This window comes from Lolium perenne, chromosome 3 (genome assembly GCF_019359855.2).
Source record: "Lolium perenne isolate Kyuss_39 chromosome 3, Kyuss_2.0, whole genome shotgun sequence".
NCBI classification, from domain to species: domain Eukaryota; kingdom Viridiplantae; phylum Streptophyta; class Magnoliopsida; order Poales; family Poaceae; genus Lolium; species Lolium perenne.
The window spans coordinates 126424215-126434764 of NC_067246.2; the positions used below are offsets into that span (position 1 = coordinate 126424215).

At 44.9% G+C, this 10550-nt stretch overlaps 1 protein-coding gene across 1 annotated transcript; it reads right to left on the reverse strand.

Moving 5' to 3' along the window:
- Positions 1-3252: 3252 nt before the first annotated feature.
- On the reverse strand, positions 3253-9126 carry LOC127342332 (zinc finger CCCH domain-containing protein 5). Its single transcript, XM_051368266.1, has 7 exons — positions 8799-9126; positions 8448-8620; positions 7773-7841; positions 7497-7613; positions 7123-7410; positions 6512-6829; positions 3253-4175 (listed from the first exon to the last, which is right to left on the reverse strand). Exons 1-7 carry the CDS (start codon positions 8872-8874, stop codon positions 3816-3818), a joined length of 1401 nt encoding a protein of 466 aa, XP_051224226.1. The 5' UTR covers positions 8875-9126; the 3' UTR covers positions 3253-3815.
- Between the last annotated feature and the right edge of the window lie 1424 nt (positions 9127-10550).

The following is a 10550-nucleotide window of genomic DNA, read 5'->3' on the forward strand; positions in this document are numbered from 1 at the left end:
AGACCGTCTAAATAGATTCGCGTGGATAGGTGGACCAGCCTCGACCCAAATGGACCAAACCCTTCCGGCGCGACCTATCGGTCCACCAAATTCGAGAAGCTGATGCGTCTGCGCACACCAGCCGCGAACAATACGTATGATGTGGGCCTACATGGAAGCGACCCGACGGCAACAACCACGGTCATCAAAGTCGTCGCTGACCACTACTGCTGCCACATCAGCTTCTGTGTATGCATTGATGGCGATGGCGCTGAGACGCTGCGCGTGCATTGATGGCTAGGGCTACTTAAACTGGCCCTGCGCGTCGGTTATCCCACCGCCAATGCTTACCGCCATTGCCAGAAGCCAAGCGCATGCGCCATTGTTAGAAACCAAGCGCCCCCAATGAAGATGTTGAAATATCTAAAGAGGACCTCCAACGACCATGAGGCGGTGTCGTCTTCCGGCACCCGCCGACGTTGTTGGGAGTCTCCGCCTCGCCGGAACCCTGCGCTTTCCCGGAATCTTCTGCCGCCTCCATAGGCTGCAGATTTCGTCGGGCCTGAAGCCGCTGCACAGAAGCCGGGCCGCAACAAGCGCTATGTGCCCTTGCACGAGTGCTAGCAGCGTTGGGCGGAGGACGACCCTGCCACCACCGCGACTTCTCCCTAGCGCATGGATGGCACCTCAACAATGGGAGGATCATCGTGCCGCCAATGCTGACGGACGGGCCGACACTCCACGTCGAGATGCGCCGCCGCATCCAGCAGCTACCAGCGGCGCTATGGTACGACCGTGCGTACCTACGCGAGGATTTTTGGCATGTTTTCTTGGCGCGGGAGCATGAGGCACGGCGGGTGATCCACGATGCGCATGATTTCTAGCTCGGCGAGAACTACGACATTCTCATCGCTGCATCCAGCTAGGATGAGGAGGAAGACGACGGCTAGGGCGTGGAGGACAAGGCGCCTCCCGCCACTATAAAGCGGAGGCCCTCGTCCCCGACGACTACAAAGAAGATGCGGCTACCGCAGCCGCCATGGAGTTGTCCAAGGCGAAGGAGGAGGCCAAGTGGCCTTGGCCCGACCTGGAGGATGTCGGTGCAGCTGTCCGCCATGGTGGCGGAGCACGTCGCCTCTCTACCACCACTGCCACCGTACGCGCCACCGCAGGCCGTGTGGGATGGCCAGTTGGTGTCGCCTCCTGCGCAATACGGGTCGTCCGCCAAACCGCCGCAGCACGTGCCGCATCTGCCACAGTACATCGACTTGGTCTCTGGCGACAAAGAAGACGACGGAAATAGGAATTAGGTTTTGAGTTTTTTTATTATTTTCTATGTAAATTATCTTTGAATGAATGAAATATTTATCAAATTTTCCACGCGCTTTTAACTTCATTTGAATTTTGTCTCCTTTTTTTTTTATCTGTTGTCAGCCGGCTAAATGTTTAGCGCGGACCGAATGGATCACGGCCGCTGTGCATGCTTGGCTGGCAGATCGAACAGCCACTAAAAATTTATTCGGAGGTCTACCCAAACGAATATAATCGGGTCATTTAAGTTGTTGTTTTGCATTGGCTCGCTGTCGATACCTTTAGCCTCAAGTGTGCGTAACTGCGTATAGTAGCTGGATAGCCTCCGTCCCAACCAAGAGTAGTGTATGTGATTCCCTAAAAAAAAAATAGTGTATGTGAAGGGACACGAGGAGAGGCGTTTTGTCAGCCGGAAGTACATACTTTCGGTTTTCAAGAGTTTTAAACGCAGTTTTAAATGTTTAAAAAATCTGAAGAAAAGTTTCACGCGTGTTCAGAAAGTTGTTTCATGAAAAACGATATTTTTATGTCATGTTTAGAAGGATAAAAAATTGCACCTAGCTAATAAAAATCATGAAACATTTACTTTATTTTTTAACACACAAATGTGCGCCCCAAAATTTCAACATTCTAAAAATAAAATCCTCTGGCAAAACCATGCAAGTGGCTTTCAAGGGCAAAATTAAGTAGCCACGGAAGGAGTTCTTAAAAATTTATGTATTTAAAATAACATAAGTGTCTTAGCTTTTTCTAAATATAATTATGTTACGGAGTAGAACGGATGTAGTACATATTGGTCTTATTTTTAAAGAGAGATCCAACAATATATTTAACCACAAGGAACCGTTTTAAATGTATTTAATCACAATGAACCGTTTCATCAAAAAGAAAAAGAACACAACGAACCTTCAATCCATATTAATGTGTTACTCCCTCCGTTTTAAAGTAAGTGGCTTAACTATTTCAAATACTAGAAGGATACCTCGCGCGTTGCAGCGGGAATCTTCTAAGAAATTATATTGTCTAAATAAAATAGTATAATATATATGTAACATGAATTGCGTATGGAAGTATGCAATATTTAATTGGTCAAAATAGTTGAGATGCTAAATTTAATTCACATTATTTTTTATATTTGATGGCTATAAATTAGCTATGTGGACATTTTAATCAAAAAATGGTGACATAGATAGCTTGCATGCAATGATACATCAATAATGAATGCTAGTGACGATGACATGGGTATTTGATTGGCTAATGAAATAGATGATGTGAACGGCTTGCATGTAGAGATAGACTAACATTAATTGCAGTTAATTAGCGATATAGATAGCTTGCATTCAAGGATACGTCAATAATGAATGTTAGTGGCGATGATATGGATATTTGATTGGCTAATGGAATAGATGATGTGGACGGCTTACATGTAGAGATAGACTAACATTAATTGCAGTTAGTGGAATTTTGCTTTATAAGAAATATAGATATGGTATTAGAACATATGTGCTCCGTAGTACATATCGGTCTATTTTTTAGGAGAGATTCAACAAAATATTTAACCACAACGAACCGTATTCGCCCCATATTCATAAACTACAGGCTCTGATTCTTTATTCGTTATTATCAGCTCCAAAAAGAATGGTTACATACATGATTTCGGCACTATTCCACTGTATCCACTCCATTTTCACCGATTCTTACACACACAAAAAGGTGTAAAAACATACCATCTAACGGGAAATAACAAGGCTGTAAGACACTGATTATGCATTATGATAGCATCCACGTTGCACATTGCCTAAGTTGGCTCTACCAGTTCCCCGGGAAAAAAAAAAGGCTCCACCAGCACGCTCAGTTCTTGATGCAGAAACAGCATAACAAGCTACTTAATACACGTACTTAATCTACTGACTTAGTATTCAAACTTGATGCGGATGAACAATGATGCAGAAGCGCAGATGATTCAATTGAAAGTTCCAAATGGTCCATTACGTTGTTCCATGTTCAGTTGTTCGCATTATGGATATATATACTATACATATTACAGAAGTCCAGACTGGTAGTTGCATAACACATATGAGATGGTTAAATGAGCAAAGATTTGGGCAGCAGTGCCGAACCCAATCGATTTCAGGTACAAAACCTCTCTGCAATGATGCATCATGTGGCCTGCTTCGATAATTATGTACCGATACAAAGACCGTCAGCTAATTTGGATTTCAGGATTCTCCCTCTTTTCCATTTCAGCAATGAACATAATAATGGCAGGGGACGAGCTTACCACTGCCCATCTATGCATTTATTCAGATGGCAAGGATTGCAACCTTTGCCATGAGTTGTCTATGTCAGCTCCAGCCATATTCACACTGGGTGGGGTTCTGAGTGAACAGCTGCTGGGAGAAGTGGAGACAGACTAGCTGTGGAACCGAATCGGAGCAAAAAATGAGTTGATATCTCATCTCTAATACGCCAAAAAAAATTCTTGAGAAGCTTGCTGAACATCCATCTTCATGCCAGAAATGGGATTAGAGCTCTCCACCATGGCTTGTGACAGTGGCACCAGTTGTGGAAGTTGGAGGTCGGAGAAGCATGTGTGGAGCATAAACTTTTGACATCGGTCCAGCAGGTCCAAATGTAGTTCCAGGTGATGCTGGCTGGTACGCTGAAGAGTCCTTGCCAAGGATGTACTCTGGCCGCGGAACAGAAGATGATGGAGATGGGGCCATAGGAGCAGCAGGGAGACTAGGATAGGGAGCAATAGGCATGTCACCAAGCGATGACGCTGAAGGGCTGTAGCTTAGAGCACCCAGTGGGTGATCAAATTTGCATCCCGGACCATATTTGCAGAAGCCATGCTGTGAATAGTAAACACATGGCTGAGCACCCTGCAAATTGAAGGAAAGTTGATCACAATGTAGCTCCATGTGCAAAAAAGAGAAATGGGTAATCCTATTTATCAGATTAGCTTGCGTATTGTAGTATCCTATACGCATGTTTTGCCACAGGAAATCCATTACTAGATGAAGTTCTACTTTGCATTATTACTTGCACTCACTTGAAGAAGAAATGAAATGCTACATGAACATTACACTATGCATTGTGCATCCGAAGATAAGTTTGGACAGATATATTGCAAAGCAAGAATTTAAGTTGACATAATTAATTCACAACCATTTTGGTCAAGACGATAATAAATTAGTTTGCTAGTTGCTACTGGTAGGTGACAACAAATCACAACAAAGATGTCAATTCTTAATCAGGTATAGAGATAATCTCATAGTCACCTGCACTTCATCGTTATGTCACTGGAGAAGATAATTATATTTAACCGTAATCTAGTAACAGAAAAAGGAAAGTTTTCCTTTTTCTTCTAGAGATCATAGATATGTCAAGATCAAAAAATGGAACAGTTTCAATTTGTCAAATTTTACTATTGATGTTCTACAAATTAGCTTTTCAGCCTAACGGTGTAACATGGCTAAGAGCGCTTTAACGTGCGAACGAACAACTATCCATCACTATATTGGTCAAGAATCAAGATCATTGTGATTAAGCCAAAGCTGGTTTCATTTTGAAATGTGGAAAGGGGGAAATGAAATACATACAGCAACATGTTTAGTTGTTTCATGTTAAGTTTTTCAAGGGGCACTCTTTCTTCCTTTAATTAGCTAATATGAGCAGTCCCTGATTGGTTTGGCTGCCAGCCCTAGCCCGGCTCGGCTGGCTTCATCCTATGCATATAGATGATGCCCCACAAGACCATCACCTTCCTATGTCAACAACTTAGTAAGAAAACAGAAAAATCAAGAAAATCACAGGACAAGCATATTGTCTTGGAAATTTTCAATTATTAGGAAAATCAGATATAGTAAACTCAAAAACGAATTAAGTAGTGTCTTGATGACATGTTGCTAAGTTCTTTAATAGCCAGTCTGAAAAAACATTCTCCGAGTTCCCTAAAAATGTATTTCGATTTTTTTCGAGAAAACGCAAAAAGCCTTTGTGTTTCATTTCATTGAAAAGGAGAGGGAAATAGGTTTGTTGTTACAATCCTCCTAAGAGGTAGAAACCGAAAGGGAAAAATGTATTTTCGAATTGTCAGCATGATAGAAGGGTTCAAGTCAAACTGAAAGGTTCACGCGAATTTAGTACAGAAGTTTCAGATTATTACAGAAAACTTATTATGTATGATTTTTCCCCTATCTTTTAGTACTTAAAAAAATTGCTGACATGTCATGGTGCTGACATGTATTTGTATAAGTGATCATGTCAACACAAAAACATTTGGGTTAAAGTTTACTGGTTCGGTACTTCCAAGGTTAAAAACAACCGGTTACAGAGTTCAAGGTTAAAAGTTGAACATCGAGAACAAGAAACACAAGTTACGCAACCCAGAGGACTGGTTTAAAAGCATGCAATGCAACAAATGATCCCATCTTATATTTTCAATGCTCATACCATACTGAATTCAAGCAGAATCAAATAAGCAGAACAAGGTCAAAACTCAGAATTCTCTTAGGCAAATAATGTGAACATTGATCTGCATTTAATTGACGATACACAAAACAGCATCCTATGCATAGTATAATAGGGATATACTTAAAACTAGAAGAAAAAAGGTCAATAGACGCATAATAGGCCCTTTCTTCTGGTACAGGCTTTTATGTTTGCACACATGTTCTGCTACAGGCTAAAGAGAAAATTGCAGGCGTGCACAGGACACATTTTGTAGTGCTTGGCTTTGCTTCACATTCTGGTTGATTAAATGACAAGCTAAACTTAGAGGACTTAGTATAATAACATGATTTACTAGACTAGGAACAAAACTTTGAACAGTTATTGTATATGGAAGGTGGATTTGGGTGATGAAACTAAGGCAGTGGATGAACTGTTCTTCCAAGTATGGCAATGATCTTCCATGTATGGCAGCTTGATCAATGTTGCAGCCAAAATCTATGACAGAGCGCCAACTAATTTCAAAAACTTCTAGTAACTGAATACACGAAATCATCACTAGGCTTCACTAATTATGCAGTTAGACTAAACTACACTCATACATCAAAGTTCACTTATCAATTCAGTTGTATCAGAACAATAAGCTGTGGTGTCAATCTTATCAAGGACAACATACAAAAAAAACCAGTGGTATGCTTTGGACTGACTTTCTTGGAGACAACATAGTACTTAAATGTAAGAAAACAGACTGATGTGTTCTACTCACCGGCCGAATTGGAAGACCTAGAGGGCTCAGCATATAGTTGGACCTAGGTGTACTCAGGTACTGAGGATGATTGTATTTGCATGTGGCTCCAAATTTGCAGGTCCCTGTCTTCATGTAGTGGTGGCACTCAGGCTGCCCAGGCCGCTCAGGAAAGACAACTTCTTGTTTATTACTTGAAGGCCATGTTGAAGAAGGCAACGGTGCATAATTACTGCCATAAGCAACTGCAGATGGAGGCCCTTGGTGTGATAAGCCATACAATGGCCCTGCCTGAACTGTTTGCTGTCCCCCAGCTGACGCAACTTGATTCATAGGTGACTAAGAATACAAAGAAGAATAAGGAGTTCATCGGGACAGTTTCATATTTTTCTGACCATGCATCAAATGCTTCATAACACAAAAGTACAAGGTCATGCTTTGGAAGTTTGTGACACTAGACAGTAATGGTTGCATCCTTAAAAAGAGATCTTATGATTATGAATTAATTTTACAAAATTCAGTCCAGATGGGAAAAAAAATCATTTCAGAGAAAACATCCTTGCTAAATAACTTACTTCCTACTATCTGTAGCACAAAGACGAAAATGAAAAATAATACCAACTGAAACTTACCATGTAAGGGTTCCATCCCTGCATTGGCATGACTGCAGATGGGTGCATCATTGGAGGGTACGAGCCAGGGAAATATGATCCAGGCAGCACAGAAGGCCTCCCCAACTGCCAGTTGGCAAGAGGTGGGTATGGAAGAGAGGAAGAGATAGGCAATGGTTGGACTGGTGGGTACATGTTAGGAGCCTCTGAAACAACCCCAGGTTCTGGCCCCTGTGGGTGATGAAACTTGCATGTAGATCCAAATTTGCAATGGCCAGTTTTGATATAGTAGGAGCATTCTTTCTCGCCCTGCATGACGAAAGGGAAGATTTCATTAGAGAATGAACAGAGAAGGACCAGGACTGTATAGAAACTTTGATCGAACAAACACCCACCAGGCGCAGAGGGTATCCACTGGAATTCAACACAACTGGTTGTACAGAACCACCTTCTCTGGGGTGATTGTATTTGCAGTTAGAGCCAAACTTACAACTCCCATTCTTCATGTAGTACTGCAAAAACGTGAAGAATGTTAACTGTAGAGCATCCACCGCATGGCATAGTACAAAGAAACAGCTCGTGTGTGATGCCTGAAATATCAGTTAGCAGGTTCTGTAGGAGAGACCTTCTACTTGATACCATTATACGAGGATGGGGATAAGTTCAATTACCTCGCACGAAGGCTGGCCTGGTCGTTCCGGATACTCCACGGTGCGCGCGGTCCTTGCGCCTCCATCAAACTGAAAAGCAGAGCAGGAAACACGTTAATAGTTTCAACTGAACCTCACCTTGAACTCAATCTATCTAGTGTCTACTGTACTCTGCATAAGGTTCTGCAACCAGTCGCTGCAGACATGTGAACATGGCCATCAAGTTGAGCTAGTATAAGGCAAAAGAAATACGTAAAAGATTTTCCTGACAGAGGTATGTATGACTCGGTCAATGCCATGACCAAGTGGCACCGTGGGTAGAAAGTGGAGCTCGGAATCATCAACATTAACCGCGAGACTAAGACGAGCAGTGTCCGCATTAAAGAATCAGATCAGGTAATCGACGACAGCAACCAAGTCGCGCACAAAATCAGATTTCACTTCCGTGAGCACGTGATAGTGTCGTAGGCCGTAATAACGAGAATGAAAATGAACTGAATCACGGCAAAAGGCTTGAGGCGGAAGCTCCCCCTCCGCGCGCACCAACCAGCTGTAATTCAGCTGGCGGTCATTATCAGCGAGTGACAAGTCGCACTTAATAAGCTCCCAGCTAAGTAGACTGGAGCGAAGCAGAGCATGACGCTGGGGGAGGTAAAATCGGGTCGGGCCGGGAGAGGAGAGAAGCGGTGTGCTCACCGCGGCTGCGCGATCGCGCGGGTGGTTGTAGCGGCAGGTCTCGCCGTAGCCGCAGGCGCCGGTGCGGAGGTAGTAGACGCAGTTGGCCTCGCCGGGCCGCTCCGGCAGCCTCGCCCCGGCCGCCGCCGCCGCCGGTTCCCCGCCGGTTCCCAGCCCCAGCCTCCACATGGACCCTGCGAGGACACAACATTCGCGCCCGTGAGCCCGCATCGAAGATCCAAAACCCTAGCGAGCTGCAGAGCACAGAAAGGAAACCCCCTCCTTTTTTTTCCCCAAACACGCGCGCGCGCAGTAGAAGTGTAGAATAGCCCCAGAGAGAGCGGGCGGGGGAGCTGGAATTGGGCGGCGTACCTTCGAGGCCGGTGTCGGGGTCGGCGGCCCCGCCTGCGGCGTCCCCGGGCGAGGCGGCGGCGTACGGCTCCATCATGGGCGGCGCGGGTCCCGGAATGCTCGTCCCGCGGCGGCGCGCGATCGGGCGGGGATCGGGGCCGGCCGTGGTCGCCTGGCTAGCTCCGGCGAGGCGAAAGCGAGGCAAAATCTTCTCGGCGTTGCTTCCTCCGGACTCCTCTTCTCTCTCTCCCTTCCCTTGCAGTCGCAGCCCGTACGCTCGCAGTCCCGTGGCTTTTTCTGCGTGAGTGGGACTCACTCTCTTGCTCGCTTGGGAGTAGGGGGGTGTCGTGTCGTGGCCCGGACAGCGCGTGGGTGACTTCGCGTAGGCGCCAAGAAGCCCACCGCAAGGACGCAGCGGCGATAAGCGAGAACTCGGAGGGGCCGAAACGTAAAAAGGGCGAAAGTGGTGGTGGTGGGGCCGGGCGGGAGTGGGCAGTGGGCAAGCCGCGGGCCGCATTGAATGCGCGGTCGTCCGGACGGTCGGTCGCTGCGGTGCTGCCACGGCCCTGCCCGAGCCCGGGCCCCACCGCGGCGGCACCGTCACGTGCTCCGCCTAGGATGCCCGGTCGACACTTTTTGGTTTGGTTCCTCTCTCTCCCTCTCTGCCCAGGACGAACAACCAACCATGATCGGGTTTTCTTTTCTTGTAACATGTAAAAGCAACGTGCGGAATCTGGTGTTTTTATTCGGTGCAGCCATAGTTGGTGCCTTGCCTTGGTTGGTACCGTGGTGGTCCGGTGCTGGATGTGCAGTGCTTCCCCTCCTCCCCTTCGGCGCCTCCCCACGTTTCCAAATGTTTATCATTCGCATCATTCATCTAGATACGCTCTTCAACCTATACTTTCTAGCTACCTAGTAGTAGTATTTCTACTTACATATAATGTCTATAAAGCTCATTAACACTCAATTGGGTAATTGCCTTTGGAGCCATGAGAAAGCTAATAAGAAATATTTCTAGGTACTAGTATTTAGCTTCACTATGCATGACGACCACCAATTGATTTGGGGGTATGAAACCAATTGGATGCATTCCTCTAAGTCAATGGAGTATGTGATTCTTAATAATAAGGCTGCATGTCTACCTTCTATGTGCAAGCTTAAGATGCCACCTACGCAAAAAAGAGGGAATCCCTAAACCCCTATAATGTAGTGTTTGCAAAGAAATAGTAAATTGCTAAACATTTGTTCTTTGAGTGTATTATTTAGGCTGGTGTTTCTCAGCTTTTTAATCTGTTTAGAAACGAATTCTATAGTTTAGCTTCAAAGTGGCTATACAATAATGAGAGATATTTACGGCTCAACGTTCTTTCCTATCCTACTCCCTAGGGCATTTGGGACAACAGGAACATTATTGACTTTAACTTTAAAAAAAAAAGATACTTGCGTGAAACACCATGAATGGCTCCCTTCTGGATCAGTTCACAACTCTTCTGCTCAAAAAACTCAACCATGAGCTGATGCTGGACTGGTCTGCAAGCCTTTTGGGCGAATTTCTAACTAAAAAGAAAACTGGTTTCCTCATGGGTTTTGGCTTTTCCTTCCTTAATTTTTTTAGTGTTGCCCTTCTGGCTTAAGAACTTCGTGACGTTCATGGTTTCGTTTCAATGAAATGGAGCCAGGAAGCGATCTATGTTATTCTAAAAAAATGTATACTTTCGCTTTCGTAATAGGCCGTTCTAGTAGTATAAGTTTCATGTTATCCTCTTCTTCATA

What these genes read in the sequence shown, in the direction of transcription:
- LOC127342332 (XM_051368266.1), bottom strand. Translation starts at nt 8,874, where the DNA reads ATGATGGAGCCGTACGCCGCCGCCTCGCCCGGGGACGCCGCAGGCGGG. An exon ending in CGCGCGATCGCGCAGCCGCG is followed by an intron (nt 7,842 to 8,447) that starts GTGAGCACACCG and finishes TCTGCTTTTCAG; the next exon opens with TTTGATGGAGGCGCAAGGAC. An exon ending in AGGGATGGAACCCTTACATG is followed by an intron (nt 6,830 to 7,122) that starts GTAAGTTTCAGT and finishes TTGTATTCTTAG; the next exon opens with TCACCTATGAATCAAGTTGC.